This window comes from Leuciscus leuciscus, assembly GCF_965113295.1.
Source record: "Leuciscus leuciscus genome assembly, chromosome: 21".
Classification (NCBI taxonomy): domain Eukaryota; kingdom Metazoa; phylum Chordata; class Actinopteri; order Cypriniformes; family Leuciscidae; genus Leuciscus; species Leuciscus leuciscus.
In genome coordinates this window covers 33,376,832-33,399,706 of record NC_138745.1, presented here as the reverse complement: position 1 = coordinate 33,399,706, position 22,875 = coordinate 33,376,832, and the positions used below count along the sequence as shown (strand labels likewise).

Genomic DNA, 22,875 nt, shown 5'->3' with positions numbered 1-22,875 from the left:
ATGAGCCAAAACATTATGACCAGTCACATCGCTGATCATCTCATAACAAGGCCACACATTACAGTCTTGGTAGATTAGATGGCAAGCAAACAATCAGTTCTCATAATCAACGTGTTGAATGCAGGAGAAATGAACAGGAATAAAGATCTGAGCGAATATCACCCCCGTAGATTTCGATATGAATGATTCATACGTGCGTGTTTGGGCATCAGCTCATCTCATTTCTTGTGATATTCACACTGAGGTTTTGCCACCCTCGCACGTCAAATATCAACTTCTCAAAATACAGCATTTATCACTTTCATTTCCTTATGCCCGCATCCATGTCGTTCACATTTTACTCTTTTTTTGTAAAATCTTTCGTCTTGTAAATTTGCTGTTTAGAAGTTAAATCGCAAACTCACGAAGGGCCTGAGAAGGAGCAATCAAATGTGTGTCTATGTTTAGAAATAAAACATTTTTTTTCTGTCTTTCCTGTTATCCAGATGATCATTCCAGAGTGATTTTAACACCGATCGATGGGGTCCCATGTTCGGATTATGTCAATGCATCATATATTGACGTAAGTGATTTGCCACGCTGTAAAATGCATCAATGCACTGCGATCAAGTTGATAAAGAAATGGAGAGCTGCAGTCGTGACGTCAGAACCAGAAGACATATTCCCTATGGGTTTTTATAATGGGGGTTTTCAGTTTATGAGTAAAATAATGACTGTGGTAAACATAAGTTTAATATCTGTAATAAGTTACATATACTGCACTGACTCACACCCCAAATGTTAGCAACCTGTAGAACAAAACATCCCAAAAAAAGTATCGTCAAGTTTGCTACCACAGGCCTTATTTTACTTTAAAATGTAAAACGCCATTATAAAACACGATCACGCCTCCAGCACTCTATTGTCAGAAGTGTTTAATTTAATGTAATTGTTTAAACTTGCATTTCTTGTTCAAAATACAATTATTGAGCATGAGAAACAACAATAAACATTTTAGAAAATATATATATTTTTTAATTAAATGTAATTATTTTGCAAATGATGATGCATTGCATCGTTTAGTAAAGAACCGTTATCAAATTGTTATCATTTCGGTAACACTTTACTTAAAGCCTTTATATATAGTGCATTATAAAAGTATTTTTAATGCATTAATAATGCCTTGTAATGCACATTGTATGATCTTATGAACCCCAGTTATAATACATTATAATACTTATATATTGTTACGCCTTTAGAAAGTATAATGCATTAAACACATGTCAAAAAACTGATTTCAGAATCTGTAAATATTATAATATTTTAGCTTTGGTTACGATTATTTATGACAAACATTATGAATATAATGCATTATACGTAAAGGCTTCAAGTAAAGTTGTTCACCCTGATTTGCCATAAAACAGCATGATTTCATCAGTCAAAAAAGTTGAAAGTGTTGAAGTTATTTTTTTAAATCTTGGTTTCATATCCCGCTTCCCCAGGGCTATAAAGAGAAGAATAAGTTTATTGCAGCACAAGGTGAGTGCATCTGAATATAAAAATATGATGCGGTGAGCAGTCACACATTCTGTTTGTGCAGTTTCATAGCTACAATCAGACATAATTAAACTCCATAAGATGACCTCTGTGTGTTTCAGGTCCGAAACAAGACACGGTTGCAGATTTCTGGAGAATGATATGGGAACAGAAATCAGCCACTATTGTAATGCTAACGAATCTGAAAGAGAGAAAAGAGGTGCGTATCCTATTGGATTTCCTTGTTGGTCATCAGACCTGTTAAATACGATGATCTGTAAATGAATCTGATGTCAGAAAGATGCATAGCATTACATTTGCTGAATCGCAAGGCAATATAGCAATACATATTAGCATCATATTACATATATATGCATTTGGTTGATACTTTTATTCAAAGTTTTTCCCTTCGATGTGTACAACGTTGCACAGCCTCTAATACTTATGCCAAATTACATAAAAAAAGGCATCAGAATGTGAATACGATCACATTTTGAATAAATCTATTTGATTTCAAATCAGTTCCTTTGTATAAACCTAATTTGCTGATCATCATTGAGTGTCTTCATTTCGATGGCCTCTGATGCTCAGGTGTCGCAAGCCTCCTCTCCGTCACGGCCGTGAGCGTCTCTAGAAAGACGAATCAATGAGACGCAGAACGGAGAGGAGATTCAAATCGGCTTTGAGTAGGGCTTGGAATCGATGATTTTAATAATGGCTGATAAAGCTCTCTCTGGCTTTAACCTAATTAGTCTGCAAACTCTCATTAAGAGAGATTTATCCTCCGCTCTCGGGCTGGATAATGCTGATTGACAGGCGGGCTGCTTTAAGAGCTCAGATTAGCATCAGGGTGTCTTAAAAGTCACCTTTACTACTCTAATGCACTTACAGCTGTTCTGTGGCAGTGTTAGACAGATTTACTCGACAGGATTGGCGTGTAATGCGTTTATGTTTATCTACAGAACTACATGTTTTGACCTTGTGACGTGCTCTCGCTTTTATATCGATTAGAAGAAAACTTTTATGGCAATGTTTTCTTGCCTTTTGTTTGGATTTTGAGTGACTTTTGAACTTTTATTAATAGTATTAATAGACTATGTTGCATTACTATATTAGTTCATGTACATTCAAATATTATGAATAGAAGAAATAAACTAACCTAATAATGATAGCTGTGTTAGTAGCTATATTTGTACAGGTTAGCAAAATTTTTGTTAACTTTACTTATTTATTTATACATTTATTTATTATTAAATGTAATTATTTAGAATTACATTTATTTATTTTACAAGAAAAAAAAATATTTTAATAATACTACAATTAAAAAAGAAAGAACGAAACTAAAATAATGGTAACTATATTAGCAGCTTTATTTTGTATTAAGAAAATGCAGTTGTTTTTATTTATTATTTATATACTTATTTAGTAAAAGGAAGAAGAATATTCAATAAAAAGAAATAAAGAAATAATCTAAAATAATGGTAACTATATTAGCAGCTGTATTTGCACAGGTAAGCAGCATTTTTGTTAACTTATTTTTTATTTGTAAATTAATTAATTAATTATTAAATGAATTTATTTATAATTACATTTATTTAATACAAGTAAGAAACATATTTATTTTAATTGTATTTTTTTTACTATGAAAGCAATGTTTTTAAAGCATTGTAATTAATTTAGTTTTTATTTATTTATTATTTATTAGTATATGAAATATTGAATAAAAATAAATTAAGAAATAATATAAAATATCGGAAAAAAAATGTTTTACTACAAAAACAACATATTTTTACATTTATTTATAGTTGTCACAATTATGTCCGACTTTTAATTAGCATTTCATCAGTTCCTGCTTTCCTTTGTTCATTTCCCCACTCCTCCTTTGTAACCATGGTCACCGTTATTATGACTTTGTTGGGTTAAATAAATGAGCTAAAAATAATGGTAACTATGATTATCTCATTGTAAATGCACTGTGTTTTTCTCTGTAGGATAAGTGTTATCAGTATTGGCCCGATCAGGGATGCTGGACGTACGGTAACGTGCGTGTCGCTGTGGAAGACTTTACAGTACTGGTGGACTACACCATACGCAAATTCTGTGTGCAATATGTAAGTCTGAATACACTGAAGTCATCTTCATGCAAGCTGTCTCTTGCTATTATGGATAAATATTTCTGAAAGTATTGTTCCTGCCACAGAGTTTCTTCCTTCGTTTATTCTTAAACTGAATGATGTTTGTGTGACTTTATGAACAGTTTGGTTTGTTGAAGTGCATGTATATATATGTGTCTTTCCTGTGTGTGTGACCACAGCAGGCCAGCGACGGCACCAAAACTCCTCGTCTGGTCACGCAGCTTCACTTCACCAGCTGGCCTGACTTCGGCGTTCCCTTCTCGCCCATCGGCATGCTCAAGTTCCTGAAGAAGGTGAAGCAGGTTAACCCCTCGTACGCCGGGCCCATCGTGGTGCACTGCAGGTGGGTCGTCTTTCAGCGTGACTCTTGTGCTCTTAACTTCATATCAGGCGAGAACTAGAGCTTACGAGTCTCACTTCTTGTGTGAAACATGATCATGTAGGTGTGAAGTGTGGCCAGTTTTGGTCTGCAATCTCATCATGCAAAGACGCATTTTATTTTATTTTATTTAACATTTTATTTTGACCTTGTGTCACTATTTTTTGCCTTAACTTTGTATTTCAAACTTTTGAGCGATACGCAATACATTACTATACAAGTTAATGCACATACAAAATAGCTTCTTTTCAGAAATGTTCGTTTAAATGTACAATACTAATATGTTAAATAATATTTAATGTTGTATTACTTGTTAAATCAATATTAGTCATTCATCTAATGAAAAAGTTATATTATAATACTATATTTGTATTCAAAGCAATGGCATGTTAGCTTCAGAACATGATTATAGAAAATAAAATGAGAAATTCTATAATTATTTATAACATCATTTTAATTAATTGTTTTTTAAATAATGTAGGACAATCATTTAAAAAAAAAAATTATGAAAACTATTTAAACCATTACAATAAGTAGCAACATTTGCACAAGCAAAAACACTTACATTTTCTTCAGAACATGTTATGATATAGCTAATATTTGCCATAAAGGTCAAAACAATTAAATCTGATCAAAAAGCTTTAATTTCAAGATTTGACATTTAAGTTTTATCAAGAGCCCAATCTTCCTGATCTACATCGCCAAACTTCTTACTTTTACAAAGTAACAATAACCTGTGGAATGAAAGTGCTCATTTGAATTTCAGCTTTCGGAAAAAGGACAAATTTTACATAACTTCCATCCACAGTAATAATTTTTGAGAACTTGCAGACCCTTTTGCGTCAGTCACGCATGCATAATTAATTGGATCAGACAATGATAGACATTATTCAGAACAATTAGCATGTGATTTGAATTAGGTGAAGGAAGGTCCTTTCTCACTGCGGATTGGTCATATTCATAAAGTGAATTCATGGAGGTCAATGCCTGGGTTTCATGACACAATGTCCCGTCTGTCCACGGGTGTGTGTGTGTGTGTGTCATAGTCTTGACCCTCTGTCCTCATCCTGTGTCCTGAACAAGCAAGCGCAGCGTCAGCAATAATACAGAGCACTTCAGTTTTGAGGGTTTGTGCATTAGTTCGGTTGATCACTCATGCCCTCTAGTGTTCAGATTAGAATAAGGCGAGGGAAAATGTGTGTGTTTGTCCTTGTGTATGCAGATATTTTATTTCTCACTTGCAATTATTGTGAATTTATTTGAAGTGATGACTTTATGAAAGCTGTTTCATGGTGTCACACACAAAACATTTAGAACAAAAAGAAAAATATTATACAAAAAAAACTCACTTTTTTTATTTTTTATTACAACTAATAACATGTTTGTGCATGTTTTGTTTTCAACATGATAAATAAATAAATAAAAATTTTATATTTCTAAATGTCTTAATATATGCAATATATAAACACATTCCAATAGAAAATTGTATTTTTATCCCTCAAGATCATTGATATTTTGATTATTATTTATATTATATGAATTTATATTGTGAAAACCTGGTTTGATAGGTGTTTGAAAGAGTTTAAAAAATATTACATTTTGATAAAATATTTTAGTAGCACTTTACTTATTGCATTTATGTATATTGCATTATAAATGTATTTGCCTGATATTATATCATATATAATGCATTATATCCTTTCATAAATAATTGTAACCAAAGGTGAAAGGCAAATTTGGTAAATTTGCAGATTTCTTGTCACATCTGGTTGTTTGTCATGTGTTTTAATGCATTATACGTTTTAAAGGTGTAACATAATTAACTGTGGTTACAATTATTCATGAGATCATACAATGCGTTATAAGGTGCAATGTAAGGCGTAATTATTGCATTAAAAATACTTTTATAATGCATCATACATAAAGGCTTTACGTAAAGTGTTACCAATGTTTGGTTTTTGGGGGAATATTGTGCACTAATGAATCACTCACACTGAGACCAGCAAAGTGAATGTATTCTCGTTGGTTCTGTGAATAATGGCGTCTGTGCTGTGTCTCTGTGTCAGTGCTGGCGTGGGCAGGACAGGAACGTTCATCCTCATTGATGCCATGATTGACATGATGTACACAGAACAGAAGGTGGACGTCTCCGGTTTCGTGTCACGGATACGTGAGCAGAGATCACAGCTCATTCAGACAGATGTGAGTAGCGCATGCCGTTGGTTTTTTGCATAATTCTTCATCTACCTACTTCATTTTTGATTGTCATTATAGAAAAAACTGGTGACTGAAGCAGTTACCTAGAAGTCATGCATGTTTAAAGGTGTACTGAGGTGTGTGTGTGTGTGTGTGTGTTGTAGTTGCAGTATGCATTCATCTATCAGGCTCTGCTGGAGTACTTCCTGTACGGGGACACAGAGCTGGATGTGTCTTCTCTGGAGGGACACCTGCAGAAACTCCACAACACCAATGCTCCGCTTGACCGCGTGGGCCTGGAGGAGGAGTTTAGGGTGAGGATATTTACTGACACTAGTGTTGTCTGATGTTAACAACCCCAACATGGATGAGAAGCCTGGCGGAAGACGCTGAATGAAAGTGCACTTCCGCTCTCTGACAGTAGATGGCGCTTTTGAACAGCAGAAATGCACCCAGTAAACAAAACGGCTCCGCTACTTTCTGGCCACAAACACACTGTAAAGTTTCAGGAGTGTCAACCGCACGTAACACGACTCACTCATTAATTTGCGATGACAGCATGTTAACCACAGCAAAGTTCTGGTGTCTGGCGTGTTTGGTATCCGCTGATATTGACGAAAGTAATATTACAGCGATCAAAAGACTTGTTATGTTCTGCATGGTTTTCTTCACACGTACAGAAGAGAGACACGTCTCTGATGCGTGTTTAAATTCGTCATTAACAACTAGTTGTTCAGTTCGTTCAGAAAACACTGCATAGAACGGCATAAACCTGCATTTTTCTGGAGTTTGTTCAGTTGTAGAACTAACTACTATTTACTGAAGTGTGTGTGTACAGAACGGGATTAAACACTGAAAGGTGAACTGACATCTGCAGTGTGTACGTGACTTACAGTACAGTAAATGTTTTCAAACAACCATTCATTTTGCATTTGCTGTGGTGTTTATCACAGCACCCAATACATAAATACTTAAAGTCCGCGTGAACCGGAAGTTGCAAACGACTTTTCTCCAGTGCTGTGACGTATTTCCCAGTGAAAAGGAATATTGAACAGAGGGCAGGGTTTTACTCTAGCGCTCCTCCTCTCCATCTCTCGCTCATTACAGACTAACGGTTTGAGGGGAGTGGTTAAGCGTTTCCCAAACCAAGCCGTCAAGCCTATGTCATCGGAGAAGGGACGCCATTCCAGACCGGAAGTAACTTTTCAGACTTTGATTAAAGATTTCGACGGCAAACTATTTTTTTTCTGTGTTTTAACTTGCACGGATTAATTGTTCACCACAAGACTAGTAATATGCGCTAACAAAGTAAATAGGGTCAATTTTGATTTCAGTTGGACTTTAATACTTAAAGACGTAATAGGCCATTTTCAAACATCTGTTTACATTTTTACATCAATGTGGACTAAAACATTGATCGGTCTTTTATTGATTGGAAATGTTCTGATCCTTTATCTTTATAGTTCTTTTGCACTTTAATCAGTTTGAAACGTGTTTAGTTTAAATATTTTATTGGATTACATTTCAGAGTTATTTTTCATATTAGAACAAAAAGATATTAAACCTGTTAGGAGGACAACACTTCAATTCAATATCGTGATGATGCAATAAAACTGTAATAAAAGCTTCATAAATTATCGTGATATTAATATTTGTTACCGCCGCATGCCTAGTTGTTTAATTGTTGATTGATTGTTTTTGATTGATTTCTGTTTTTTCAGAAACTGACAAACATGCGTATTATGAAGGAGAACATGAGGACGGGGAACCTGCCTGCCAACATGAAGAAAAACAGGGTCCTTCAGATCATTCCATGTGAGTTTATGATCTTCTCCACTCGTGAAGATCGAAAACCCTGAATGAATTATGCCAGCTAATCTAAATGACAATGTTAAATAATAGTTTGAGGAACATATTTAATGTCTCTTTCCATCTGCCAAATGCATGTTGTTGTGCCGCTCAGCTTTGTTTATGAGGAAGTTAATCAGAAATCTCTCTTCCTTTTCCTGTTCTGCTTGTGCCTGTAGTTGTAATCGTGAGTCATGCAGTTCAAAACACAGCCTTTATGCTAGAGGTCATTCGGGCCATTTATGTTTCATTTGATGTGTTTTCTCATTCATGTTTTCAGATGATTTTAACCGAGTCATCCTATCAATGAAAAGAGGTCAGGAGTTCACCGATTATGTCAACGCATCTTTCATTGATGTAAGTGTTTAATGACTCTTCTCAAGTTTCAGAGGCGCCTCATGATGAAATGAACATTGTTATCTTTCAACACAAGACCTCGGATACTTGTTAAGAAAGTAAACAGGGACAATTTTAATGTTTTTATTAAAAAAATTCAGAAAGTTGTCTTAGGGCTTGAGTTGGCACATTTTTTTCCAATTTACCATCCACAAACATTTCTTACCAGCCATGAAACCTGTATTTTACATTATTATATTTTTGTTCAGTAGCATTGTTTAGCTATTTTCCCATTGGAAAAAAAGTCAAATGGTAAAAAACAAACTATGCATCCTAGATAAACTTGTAATGGAAAAACTTCCACTGAGATAAAAGTTGTTGGAAAAGAATCATGGGATGTTTTTTAAGTAGACATTTGAATTAAATTATTAACATTGCTGTAAGTAAAGTTGTGCAATATTATTACGAATTAAAATTTCAATTTCTATTTAAATATATTGTGATCAAAGCTGAATTTTCAGCATCATTACTCCAGTCTCAGTGTCACATGATCCTTCAGAAATGATGATTTGCTGCTCAAGAAACATTTCTGATTATCATCAATGTTGAAAACAGTTATTTTGTAACATTATAAATGTCTTTACTGTCACCTTTAATCAAACGAATGCACCTTTGCTGAATAAAAGTATTATTTTCTTTTGTCTCTTACATTAGTGAGGCTCAGACTGTTATTCTTATAATTTGATTCAAACCATGCATTATGTTGCATTTCCCAATAAACTGGCAAGTTACTGTTTTATTCACACTCCAAGGCCAGTTTATATTTGTATTGTTGATCCTCTTCTGTATTATTCATATATATCTCATGTGTTTATGTTTTCCAGGGGTACCGGCAGAAGGACTATTTCATCGCCACACAGGGTCCTCTGTCACACACGGTGGATGATTTCTGGAGGATGGTTTGGGAATGGAAGTGTCACTCAATCGTGATGCTGACAGAACTGCAGGAGAGAGATCAGGTACAAACACACACGTTACAAATCCGGTTGTGCAGACACTCTCGCACAACTTCCTAGAATAAATCCTGTCAGCTTTGTCATTTGGAGTGTGTGTGTGTTGCAGGACAAGTGTTTTCAGTACTGGCCTACTGAGGATTCAGTGACTTACGGGGACTTCACAGTGGAGATTAAAGGAGACACGCTGTGTGAGACGTTCAGTCTCAGAGATCTGGTGCTCACGTACGGCCCGGTGAGCGCGCATTATGATCTGATTTGCATTGTAAATGCTAATATTGTATGTTTTCCCATTTGCATTTTTTTGTAAGTTGCTTTGGTGTACCTTTTGGAGTTAATATGTGGTGGCCACTTGGAGGAATTTGAATGCATGTTGGTGTTTTTCTAACAGGAGAAACAGACACGTTTGGTTCGGCACTTTCATTTCCACGGCTGGCCAGAGATCGGAATCCCAGCCGACGGTAAAGGGATGATCGACATCATCGCATCGGTGCAGAAACAACAGCAGCAGTCGGGCAACCACCCCATCGCCGTGCACTGCAGGTAAAACACACCTTTAACTAGCCCGATTTTGGCACGATCCGTTTGACGTAGGGTGTCGTGGGGATTCGTAAACGGCAACGGGCGCTGGGACGCAAGATTCGATCGTTTCATCTCGTATAGTGTGTCATAGTGGGCGACAACCTACTGTTTAATTTTTTTTTCCGGTCCTCCACGACGGTTCCGTCCTGCGCGAGTGAGTGTGTGTGTGTGCGCAAGTGAGCGAGTGTGTGTGTGTGTGTGTGTGTGTGTGTGTGTGTGTGTGTGTCCGTGTGCGCGCGAGTGAGTGAGTGAGTGAGTGAGAGAGTGAGAGTGTGGGTGAGCGCATGTGTGTGTGTGTGAGTGCATGTATGTGTGCGAGTGAATGTGTGTGTGTGTGTGTGTGTGTGTGTGTGTGTGTGTGTGTGTGTGTGTGTGTGTGTGTGTGTGTGTGTGTGTGTGTGTGTGTGAGACGGCACGTAATGACTGGTCGGAAAGCAACGTGTAGTCTGACAGTCAAAATTGTGTAATCACACAATGACTATCGTAACAGACAAAAAAATTGTGTAATCTGAATCAGGCATTAGGGTTTATTCATACTTGTAGTTCAGTTCACTTGGTTCGTTTGGTCCGGACCAAAGAAAAAAAAAAAAATTTAGTCCTGGTCTGCTTAGCGTTCACATTGGCATTTTGATACCAAACCTAAGGCATAGGGATACGTTCACAGCCTGATTGGTCGTATTTTATTATGTACATTTTGCGACAGAACTTACCAGACATCCAAAACAATGCTGTGTTCTGGGCTAAATGTGTTGTTGTATGTGTGTAGCCGACATGTGATGGTATTTTGACCAGCTGAGAACTCGTGAAGAGCTTATAAAGTGTCTAAAGGAGTCAAAACAGCGGCAGGAATCCCTCCGTCACACACACACACATTCGATCTGCAGTGACGCAGATCTGACGCCTGTACTGAACTGTGATGGGCAACATCACGACTATGATGAGAAAAAACTGGTGTGATTGAGCATTCTGTGCTTTTTAGGGTCGCATCTGATGACATCATGTCCTGTATTTGGTTCGTTAACATGTCTTTGATCCGGGTTGTGTTTATATTTCAGTCGAACCGCACCAGAGTTCGTTTGGAAGTGTATCGAGACTCATCTTTTCAGCGTCTCGGTCCGCGTGTTTGGTGTCATCAGGGTTCAGATGGCAGTGTTCACACTTATTCATATGAACCGCACTAACAGAGCAATCACTCCAGAGTTCCTTTTAATCCAACCAAACATGCCAAGTGTGAACACATCCTAAAAGAAGTCATACCATAGACCAGGGTTTCCCAAACTGTTTTGTCATCCGAACCTTTTTGACATAAAATATTTTCTTGAAATACCCCCTGAGATTATTTAGCAACATGTTCTCATGTTTACAGTTCACTCATGTCGGATTATGTCACAGGGATGCGATTTCTGTGTTTTCCAACCATAAAAGTATGACCCGCGTAAATCTGAGAAAATACCTATTTTACAGTGCGTATACTCGCATATTCTTACAGTGTACTTACCTAAGAAAATACTAGGTAATATAAGGTATATCTTTCCTAACTTGACTATGTCATGTCTTTTTGTTGTGTGTGTGTGTGTGTGTGTGTGTGTGTGTGTGTGTGTGTGTGTGTGTGTGTGTGTGTGTGTGTGTGTGTGTGTGTGTTCTGCAGTGCCGGAGCGGGTCGGACCGGTACGTTTATCGCTCTCAGTAATATTCTGGAGCGAGTGAAAGCCGAGGGTTTGCTGGATGTGTTTCAGACTGTGAAAAGTTTACGAATGCAGCGGCCACACATGGTGCAGACAGTGGTCAGTTCAAACCTTCACACACTTCATATCCACTACCCGTTTACATGCATAATAAACACAGTAATCATAATTGATGTTAGAATACTACAATAAAAGTGTGGTAACTTGCGATTGCACCCTAGTTATCCCAAGGAAAAAGTGACAAAATGACAAGGATTCTGAAAATGTCTGAATTTTAATTCATTATTTTGATTGTTTAAATCAAGAAATATATACTAATGAAATAATAATAATATAATTACTGTAGTAATATTGAAAAAATATTTTAATGTCAATCTTATATGAATTTTAATGATTTAATACAAGTAATATAAATCAGTTAAATAATATATAAAATATTAGTAGAAATGAAATGGTAATATTGATTAAAATAATGTTATTAATATCGCAACCATGACACCATGATTAAAATAATCATTTTAATGTTACTTCTAAATTAATTACATTTTTATAAATTTTATTATGACTTAATTCAAGTAATATAAATTAATTAAATAATACTAATATAAATCAATTAGTAATATTGAAAAATATTTTTAATGTCGATTTTATATTAATTGAATAATGAATAAAATTGTATTATGATTTAATACAAGTAAAATAAATCAGCTATATAATATACATTATTAGTATAAATTAATTGGTAATATTGATTAAATTAACATTATTAATATCACAACCATCATTAAAATAATCGTTTTGATGTCAATTCCAAATTAATTTAATTTTAATTAATTTTATTTTGATTATTCAAGTAATATAAATAAATTAAATATCAATTAGTAATATTGAAAAAATATTTGTAATATCAATTTTATATTAATTGAATAATGAATACAATTTTATTATGATTTAATACAAGTAAAATAAATCAGCTAAATAATATACATTAGGCTGTTAGTATAAATTAATTTGTAATATTGATTAAATTAACATTATTAATATCACAACCATCATTAAAATAATCGTTTTGATGTCAATTCCAAATTAATTTTATTTTTGTTAATTTTATTATGATTATTCAAGTAATATAAATTAATTAAATATCAATTAGTAATATAAAAAAAAAAAAATTGTAATATCAATTTTGTATTAATTGAATAATGAATAAAATGTTATTATGATTTAATACAAGTAAAATAAATCAGCTAAATAATGTACATTATTAGTATAAATTAATTGGTAATATTGATTAAATTAACATTATTAATATCACAACCATGATTATAATAATCATTTTAATGCCAATTCCAAATGAGTTTAACATTAATTTCAAGTAATATAAATGAATGAAAAAAATAATATAAATGATTAATTAATTAGTAATTGATTAAATTATGATTCATATTCAAATATATATATATATATATAAATATTTATTACATAAAATGACAAACACAACTGACCTAACTATCATATTTGATTACTATCATAGTTAAATATCTGTATGGCGTAATACAATTTTCTCAATATTTCTGAATAACCTGCTTGACCTGTAAGTAAGGAATGATTTCTCATAAAGTGTTTTGCTCATTGTTCGTTCTGTGTGCCCGCAGGAACAGTATGACTTCTGCTACAGAGTGGTACAGGACTTTGTCGACATTTTCTCAGACTATGCCAATTTCAAATGATCTGATCTGCCTTAAATGTTTGAGTTTGATGCTTTTTTTACACGTCAGTCGATCAGGATTTTACACCGCGACTGGAAGATAATTGCGCTCTATTTTGCTATGCACTTCTCCTCGATGTTACTAAATGACCATATCTATCTGTAATATACTAAGGCTACTAAAGTTTTAAAAACTGTACATTGTTTTGTCTCCTTTATAATATATTTAAATGGGTTCTTTTATTTTGGTCTTAAATCATCTCTCTGATGAGGGATCCATTCCAGTTGGGCTTCTGTTGTTATTGTAAAATAGTGTTTTGTCTGTTTGTTTGTTCGACTAATTAATTTTATTTTTTATTAAGCGATTGGTGTAGAATTTGTAAAGCTGTAGGTGATATGTATTTATGCACTGTTGCAGACAGGACATCCTGCGGGATAAAGCATGTATGTGAATGTTCCATGCCATTTTATTTATTAGATGCAGAGTTGTTGTCTTACATTTTATGAAAGATATCATTGTCAAAAAAGTTGTTTTATTCCTGTCTTTAACATTGTGCTCATCAGCCATTGCAAATGTGAACCTTTTTTTAAATTTAGTTTCAAAGCAGCAAATATACCCATCACACAAAGAGAGCAAGTTTTATAGGATACGGATAAAGTATTATTGGTGAGAAAGGCACAAACACATTTTCATGGTTTAACATCAGCAAGAATTTATATTAGATATGATCATGCACAGAAACAACAACAACTGTATGAGACTCATGACCTCTGACCTTAAACGTCCTGCCTCTGTTTCCCTGAGAATGATGCTGAGAAAAACTGCACAGGTTTTTAAAGCACACACACATCACCGATTGTTTGCCTTGCAGAAGGCCAAGGATTTACAAATACATGAACAAATGCATTATGAAATCACATCGTTGTCCTGTGTCTTATTTCTGTTGGGGTTATTTGCTAAATTAAGGTTTAATCAGCTTTACAAATGCCTAATCATAAGATATATGATAAATATAATGCATAAAAAAAAAAAATGCATATACAATAATATAAATGGCTCAATAAAGGTTAGAAAATTTAAAAATATTTTATAATAAATATATAAATAAAATGGCAAAATTTTGTATTCATTTGCTTAAAATTGTTTAAAAAAATATATAATAAAATAATTATTTGAAAAATTAAACGTCTAAATAAAGGTTTAACCATTTTAAAAATTAGTAATAAAATATTACAATAAATTAATAATAATGTAATAATTAAATTAAATAATTTAAAAATAAATTTGTAATGTATTTAATAAAGTAATATAGTTTTAAATGTCTAAATATTAAGTTTAGATTAAGTTTAGTCAGCTTCAAAAAATTTTTAATATACATAAAATAAATAAACCAATAAAAAATGCTAAGAAGGTTTGGTCAACTTTAAAATGGTTAACAAATTAAATGATTAAAAGATGAATATATATAAAGGTTTAATAAGCACGGATACATTTAAAGAATTTGTCAAATTTCAGTTTCACAGCAAAGAAACAACTGTTTAAAACTGAAACCCTTGAAATGCAACAGAACCGTTTACTGCAAGATATGATGCGAAATTACAGTGAAATTACAGAGCAAATATCTAATGATCGCAATGCTTATTTCTGGGTAAGTCAAGTCAAGTCAAGTTTATTTGTATAGCGCTTTTCACAATACAGATTGTATCAAAGCAGCTTCACAGTATTCAATTTAAATAATACAACAAAGTTTGTTTCAAGAGGAATTTATTGATTGATAAAATTTAATTAAATATCCCCAAAATATCCCCAACTGAGCAAGCCAAAGGCAACAGTGGCAAGGAACCGAAAAACTCCATCAAGTGACCTAATGGTGTCCTAAAACTCCATCAGGTGACCTAATGGAGAAAAAAAACCTTGGGAGAACCCAGGCTCAGTCGGGGGCCAGTTCTCCTCTGGCATTTATGAGCTAGAGGCCGGATTGTAGTTTGAACTGTGGGATTATATGAATGCCTGGCTGAAGAGATGCGACTTTAATCTAGTTTTAAACTGGGAGAGCGAGTCTGAGCAACGAACAGTATCAGGAAGACTATTCCAGAGTTTTGGAGCCAAATGTGAAAATGCTCTCCCGCCTTTGGTGGTTCTGGATATCCTAGGTATGACCAAAAGCCTTGAATTTAGTGATCTTAAAGAGCGCGATGGATTATAGGGTGATAGAAGATCCGTTAAATAGACTGGAGCTAAGCCGTTTAGGGCTTTATGAGTCAGTAGCAATACCTTGTAATTAATACGGAACTTTATAGGTAACCAATGCAGTGATGATAAAATCGGTGTTATATGATCATATTTTCTTGATCTCGTAAGAACTCTAGCGGGTTCTAGTAAGAATTCTAGTAAGAATGGGGTCGTAAGTTAAATAACAATTTACTCTCATGGATTCATTAACTTAATTGATTCACTCAATTCATTCAATCACTTTTTGATTGTGGGCTATCTAAGGCAGTAATGTTTTAATGAACGACCCTCACAGGATGGTGTCATGCAGAACATTGAGTTTGCATGCCTTCCTTCTTCTGAATGCTGACTCAAAGCCACTAAATGACTAATATAAGACCATCTCTGGCTGAATGTTCAGGCTTTAGTCCATCAAACAGCCAGAGCAAACTTCCCATCACCAAACCACAGCTACTGCCATCTAGTGGAGATGTTTGCCATGAACACAGGACCTGTACTGTATATGAGCACATAAAGCACGTCCAGTGCTACTTGCGTTTCACTTTAATATATATTTATATTATTATTCATATATATTTTTAATATCATTAAATATTATATTTGTATGGGTCCAAACAGTAGGGACATTTAACAATGTTACAATGTTTATTTAAAATTGTTTTATATTAGTATTATTACTACTAGGCTACTACTAATATTATTATATCATGTTTTCAATTTTTTATCTTTAATGTATTTTTTTTCTTTTTCTATTAATTTTAAATATAAACAACTTATAAATAAAGTAGATCCCTTTGGCCAAATTTGTTTTAAATGTGTTTATAAATATCCAATATTTTATAGAGATATAGAATGAAAGAAGATGTGACTGTAACTAAGCTAAATATCTTTGACAGAACTTGTGAAACACTGATCCCTCATGAAGACTCTGTCGTTCAGTCGTTCAGTCGGTAGGTGTCGCTGTTGTGTTTGTCAATCTGCGCGCGGTTGAGGCCTAATGACACTTCCTTGAAGAAATGGCTCCTCTCTGGTAAATAATGTTACACACTCGATTCGTTTTATTTTACACAAACGTGCAGATGCAACAAAGTGACATGACATTGGATGTATGTTTTGACATCCTGAAACATTTCTGGTAAGTAATGCTTCCTGTTTGTTTTGTTCAGGCTGTTGGGTAAAAGTGTAGGGAAGAGCCTAACTTTGACTTTCTTATTTCATGTAATGAGTATACTTATGAAATGAGCACTTTTTTCTCTATTTATCGCGAAAGAATGGCGAAATGTGACAACATGCACCATAGGTGGGGCCTCTTAATATGACAGCTTAAAATGTTATCTCATCTAATCCATACAAATATTCAAGGCAAACTCAAATATTTTGTCAATAAATTACTGTAATAACGTCAGTTATTTTAATAACAATTTTTGACAATGAACACACCACAAAACACAGCTATACACACATCATACTTCAAACCATAATAATTAGTAATTTCTGAATATTTACTCTGAATCTATATTCACCTGTTTCTCGTGGTTTCTCAATAAAATTCATAAAAATTCATCACTAACGTTATAGAATATCATTCTAAGGCGTTGCACATTGTAAGATTGGTGATTATAATAGAAAAGAAGCAGATTTGTATCATTTTAAATAAACACTAAAAACAGAAGTTAAATGTAGGCTACTTTTGCTATGGTTAAATAAATGTTCAGCGAACACATATTTTTTACATTTTGGCACAATGTTTTTTTTATATAGTGTCATGCTAGCATGTATGGAAACTATTAAACCATGATGCGTTACAATTAGCCCCGTTCACCCTTACATGTCTATTGTGTTTATTCATCTGCTCATTTGTGTCTCGCTGTCCACTCCCTGTGCAAGCTAACATCATAAGTGTAGAGTTTAGAGATTGTTATGCAGTGAAAACCTCAGACTGACTGAAGAACTAAGACCTTCCCAATGAGATACTGAGCACTTCAGTCCCTCCAGAGGCGTGGGCTCTTCACTTCCAATCCGGCTAAAGATACCAACTTTGGCTCTTACTTTTCTCAGCATGCCTTTGTCCAAAGTGCTTTAATAAATTCTAATTTCATACAAAAGAATAAGAAACTACAGGAGGTTAGAATGAAAATGTGGAATGGTTTCTGGCAAAGCCCAGTAGAGAGACTGTGCCCTAATAGAGCTGGGCATTAGGGGCCGAGCTCTGCCAACACGACTCGCGGATGGGGCCGTGTGTTTAAACGCAGTTCAAAACAAATGAAGCCGTCTCTTAAGATGAGAGCGGATTTAATTTGCTAACAGAGCCAGGTAGTCGCCTGGAATGAATTATAAGGAAGGATTTATTGTTCATGTGTGTGTGATTATGCATATATATTGTGTCTAAATACATGCAGTGTTGTTTCATGACACGCTCTCAAAAATGTTAAGATATTGAACTAGCTGGCTCGTGCAAAAGCCTTTATTCCCATTTGAGACAAAACAACCAACAAACTAATTTAAATCAATATAATGAATAGCAAGCTAAAATAGAAATTGCATGTAAGATTTTATTGTAAGAAAGGAAATGTAGGTGAACAAATTTGATTAATCATTCTGTTTCATTTATGCAATACAAACACATCACAGATGTACAGTTTGTTATTAACCTGTATAGTTCCTGCTTATCATGCATGCTGTCGTTACTCTCCTTTTATCATATCACAATTCAGTTGCAAATGGTGGTACTAAATGTTATTTTCCCAAATGTGAACGGGTGCATCATCCTGTACAGTACAAGCCTGTGCTTTGGCCTCTGAAAAGTTGGAAATATAATGCATGAATCAATACAAGTTTTATGGTAATTTCTGTCCTTTTTAGAGCATGACAGTATGGAAAAAAGCTAAATATGCCATGTTCACTTCTTTTAAGATCCAATGGGAGTTATGCGCAAAAAACTTCTGTATTCTGTAAAATAGGTTGCATCGCTTCCGGTTCAGGTCTTTTTTTTTTATGTGCTTCGTTAAATAGAGTCGTTTTACTCAAGATATCTTCAAAGGTGCGAGCAAAGATGAGCATAACCGATGTCCATCGCATATGTAGATTGATATGTTTTTTTTTATTTTCTTCTTCTCACTAACATTTAGATATTTGAATAGAATAAGATGCCAACTATAAAATAAAAACTAGCTAGGTTAGCGGATTACCTTAAAAGTCCAAAGATATCGTTGTCCGTTTGTTCTTCTGTTGTTACTTTCACTGACAAGAGGATGCGATGCAATGAGACAATGTTCTCCTGTTTGTTCATGTGATTCGGCATAAAGCCTATTGTGTGTTTAAGTATAAGTATGATTAGAATTATATAAATAGATTAGTATTTAGAATCTGGTTAACTAAGTTAAATGGTTGCATGCATGCTTTAGTTCTTGGTCTCTGGACTAGTGAGTTTCTATGTTTTCTTGTTGTCCCAACTTCTTGTAGAGGTGTGGAATCGCATTATGATTCAGCATGTTAACAGTTACTTTTTATTGTTAGGTGTTTTTACATTGATGGTGTAAAAACAACACACTTTGTGGCTGCATAATTCCACTTTTATACACACTCGCAAACTTCCCTAAGCACTTCCCCGCTGCCAAGTGGACGAAGGCCGCAGACCCTCGGCCTCGACCCCTCGATTTTGACCGAGGGAGTGAATCTACTCACTTTAGGCAGATCCATAGACCACAATGCAACACGATTGTGACTCGCACTTAATTTAGTGATTCAGGGCTTAGGATGTTCCGTTTAAAGTCATTGCAAGGGTTCCGCCAGTAATGGACATTCGTGCAACTTAAGCAATGACGGACATCCGAGTGAACAAGACGGAGGGAAGCTAGCAAGGGTAGGGCATAAAAAAGTGGATTTAAACTCAGCCTATGTTGATATGTGTCAGGTGGACAGTGACCGTAAACATGCATGCATAATTATACAGAGATAAGTAGTCGTTCAGACGACACACGACTACTCGGCTTTAAATGTTTTGCACATCACTCGCATTCATGCATGCGTGTCTTTTCTTCCTCTCTCTGTGAAGTTCTTGCTCTAAAGTGCTCCTCAGAAGTGTGACTGGTTGTAGGTCGTCTGAAGTCGGAACGGCTCCCCTGACGCCAGACCTTGCTTCATTAAACCGCTTCTATAATTGCTCGACTCCAACACAAAACGCCTTGTATCTGTACATTTGCAAATTTCATTTAACCTTAGCCTCTCCTTCCGTACCCCCGGTGGATAATCACTTTGTTTACCACAAATTAAACTCGGCCTGATTGTTTACCAGCCGCAAAGTCCCACCACATTTCTAGAAGCCTTGTTTATTTATTTCAATAATCGCAGAGCAGGGAGTCATGTATATGCCGTGCTCATCTACATGAAAATTGTACAATTAACTTTTGATTAACCAGCTTGTTCGTTTTTTTCGCGCAGTTTCTCCCTGCGCTCTGCCGTGTAATGGCTAGTCTGAATTTTAATAAACGCCTTTAAATTGGGAGCGGCCCTTCCTCTGAGTCGCATGAATGCGAGCGAGCCGCTGCAGCGTTGAATAAACGCTTGCTAGAACAATAGCGCAGGCTGCCAGTTTGTGGTGTCATCTTTAAGTATGCAAGGATGAAAGCCTTGCGATTTGTCCATCAAAACAAATAAGAAAGGAAGCCGCTAATTCAGATGGCAGGAAGTCAAGTGCTTTTGAGTGCCCGCACCACGCGCTCCCCCCGCGCACATTGCTAATGACTGCACGCGTGTGTGTGTGTGTGTGTGTGTGTGTGTGTGTGTGTGCGTGTGCGCTACTGAGGGAGGTGGGGGTCCTCTCTGAAATTCTCTGTCACGTAGTGTACTTATCTCAAGTCTTGAGAACAATTAGGGCGGACAATAACTATAGAATGAGTTTTTGTTGTGCGCCGGCTGGCTGTAGCAGCAGCGGAGTGTGATAACGCTGTCGAGAGACCGCTGGAAACTCTCTCCAGACTCCGGCCGCGGCTGCAGACCCTCGATTTCTCTCTCCTCGGCCTCCGGTGCAACGAGCTCCGAAAGGTTGCACTTTTATCCTGCTGAATGAACGGCATCTTGACACGTTTCTTCTGGGAAACCATAAATCCCTTTGAGGGGATTGAACAATAGGAGTTGATTTGGAATACTTTTGTAAACAGGGTGGTAAACAACTGATGCAAAATCTTTATTTTTTTTTATTTTTTTTTTATCAGGCTCTTAAAGAAAATCTAAAGGTCACAATTACAAATGCTACAGTTGACAATTGCGCTAATGTCATTCAGCTATGAAAGGGATAGTTCACCCAAAAATGAAAATTCTGTCATTATTTACTCACCTTCAAGTTGTTCCAAACCTGTATGAGTTATTTTTTTCTTCTGCTGAACACAAAAGAAGATATTTTGAAGAATGTTGGTAACCAAACGGTTGATGGTCCCCATTGACTTCCAAACTAGGAAAAATGAATGGAAGTCAATGGGGTACATCAACTGTTTGGTTACTGTGAGTAAATGATGACAGATTTTTTTTATTTTTTTTTATTTACTAAGTTGTCCGGGTATTCCATTGTATGCGTACAGAAAATCTGCATATGTGCTGTACACAGTAAATAGTATGCATAATATGGTCTGTTATGTGTGAGAGAGTTTTGGACCAATTGCTGTGTTGATGTGTTGACGTGATGACATCCAGTGATCATGTGAATGTGCTTTTATATCTTCCCAACTAGATTTTTGTTACATATTAAACATGTTGTGAATTCTGCTGATTTAATTATGTCACCAAGACATATTTGAGAGTGACGTTTGATTTTATAATTTGCATCCGTTGTAATGATCAGCAAATCAGTACGTGCTACAGTATTTATCAGTTTCCAGTGAAATTGTGTTTTTGAACGTTTAACGGACAATGGAAATTAATGTTTTTCTGACACAAAATATGTTGCTAAAAACAATTGTGACTTAAGTGGCAGGGCACATGAAAATGTTCCAAACTGGCCCAATCCAGTTTATTTTTTAATATTTCCTTCGAGACGTCTGATTCAAAGCCCTGATGGTAGTATACTTTACTAAATGTAGCGTAGTAAATCCAGTTAGGATTGTGCTTTTTTTCTTCTTGTGAAAGTCATGTCACATTGTCCACAAGTAGTGTATATTAAATAAAGGGTTGAACATATTAAATAGAGTCTTAATATAATAATTTATGTTTAAACATTCATCATATTCTGACTCCATGCACCACGAGCGAGTGATGTGACACAATGCGACACATCTAGTATGTGTAGACAGCTTGGTTGAGTATAATGGGAGCGATGTGGTTCTGTCGTGTCGTCTTTGTGTGTCTCCAACACAGCTGCTTTTGTACTGCTTCATGCAGTGTTTTCATTCGAGAGGAAAAGAAGGCAAAAAACCTCAATAAAAACGAGAAGAATTGTGAGTTCTTAAGACATCGGCCCCGCTCCATGGGGGAAAAGCACAGAAAGAGAGCAAGTGGCGTAGAGAGTATGAGAGAGGAAAACTGAGCAGTGAACGGCAGCTGAGGCGAGATAAAACGAGCTTTGTGCCTTTTTTCCCACTTACTGATGGCTGGCAACAAGGCCAGAGTGCCAGCAGAAGCAGGAATATCTGAAAGGTTATGTGTTGTATAATGAAAGAAGCAGAGACAGGGGACATGTTAGAAAGCAAGGTGATTCGCGTCCTCCCGGGACGATATTTCAGGATCCAGGCAGACCCTATAGAAGGAGCCACTGGGACGTTGGGGTTGATCTATAGTTTATAACTGACCAAAATAATTAGCATTCAAATGAGATTTGAGTTGAGCTTTTGACAGAGGAGGTGACGGCGCCAAATTCCCTCGACTGTCCCACCGCATCACAGACACGCCACTCTGATGCCCCGTTTGTCTTCTCGTACCTCTCTTTTACTGCTCCGAAAGAGAAAAAAGCACTCGGTTGACAACAGAGTCGGGCGCAGCGGAGTTGAAGAGGTGCTTTGCAAGTTTTCAGTCGCATGAATAATTCGATATCTGAGCTTATTGTCCCGCTATTGGATGTATTTTTCAGATATCTTAACAGCGCGTCGGCTCTCTGTGTTTTAGGCTCTCTCTGTTGCAGCTCTGTTCTCGGCCCACTTTGTTCAACCAAAATAGACATTCATAGACACAAATTAGGGGCCCACCAAGTCTGCGCTTCTCTAAGTGAAAGCGCCGCCGCCGTGGAACCAAAAGGCCCGCGCACACACACTGTCACAA

The 22,875-nt window shown here is 35.7% G+C and overlaps 1 protein-coding gene across 7 annotated transcripts in view; it reads left to right on the top strand.

Annotated features, from left to right (window-relative positions):
- ptprea (protein tyrosine phosphatase receptor type Ea) overlaps positions 1–14,315 on the top strand; it is a 78,368-nt gene extending 64,053 nt beyond the window's left edge. For all 7 annotated transcript variants that reach the window (XM_082151907.1, XM_082151903.1, XM_082151905.1 and 4 more), the window contains 14 exons: positions 486–562; positions 1,482–1,518; positions 1,638–1,735; positions 3,507–3,626; positions 3,830–3,993; positions 6,096–6,231; positions 6,390–6,539; positions 7,947–8,040; positions 8,354–8,430; positions 9,294–9,428; positions 9,532–9,657; positions 9,814–9,965; positions 11,653–11,788; positions 13,345–14,315. In XM_082151907.1, the coding sequence (XP_082008033.1) occupies positions 486–562; positions 1,482–1,518; positions 1,638–1,735; positions 3,507–3,626; positions 3,830–3,993; positions 6,096–6,231; positions 6,390–6,539; positions 7,947–8,040; positions 8,354–8,430; positions 9,294–9,428; positions 9,532–9,657; positions 9,814–9,965; positions 11,653–11,788; positions 13,345–13,419 (1,577 nt within the window). In that variant the 3' untranslated portion in view covers positions 13,420–14,315. The remainder of the gene's footprint in view (positions 1–485; positions 563–1,481; positions 1,519–1,637; positions 1,736–3,506; positions 3,627–3,829; positions 3,994–6,095; positions 6,232–6,389; positions 6,540–7,946; positions 8,041–8,353; positions 8,431–9,293; positions 9,429–9,531; positions 9,658–9,813; positions 9,966–11,652; positions 11,789–13,344) is intronic.
- The last annotated feature ends 8,560 nt before the right edge of the window (positions 14,316–22,875 follow it).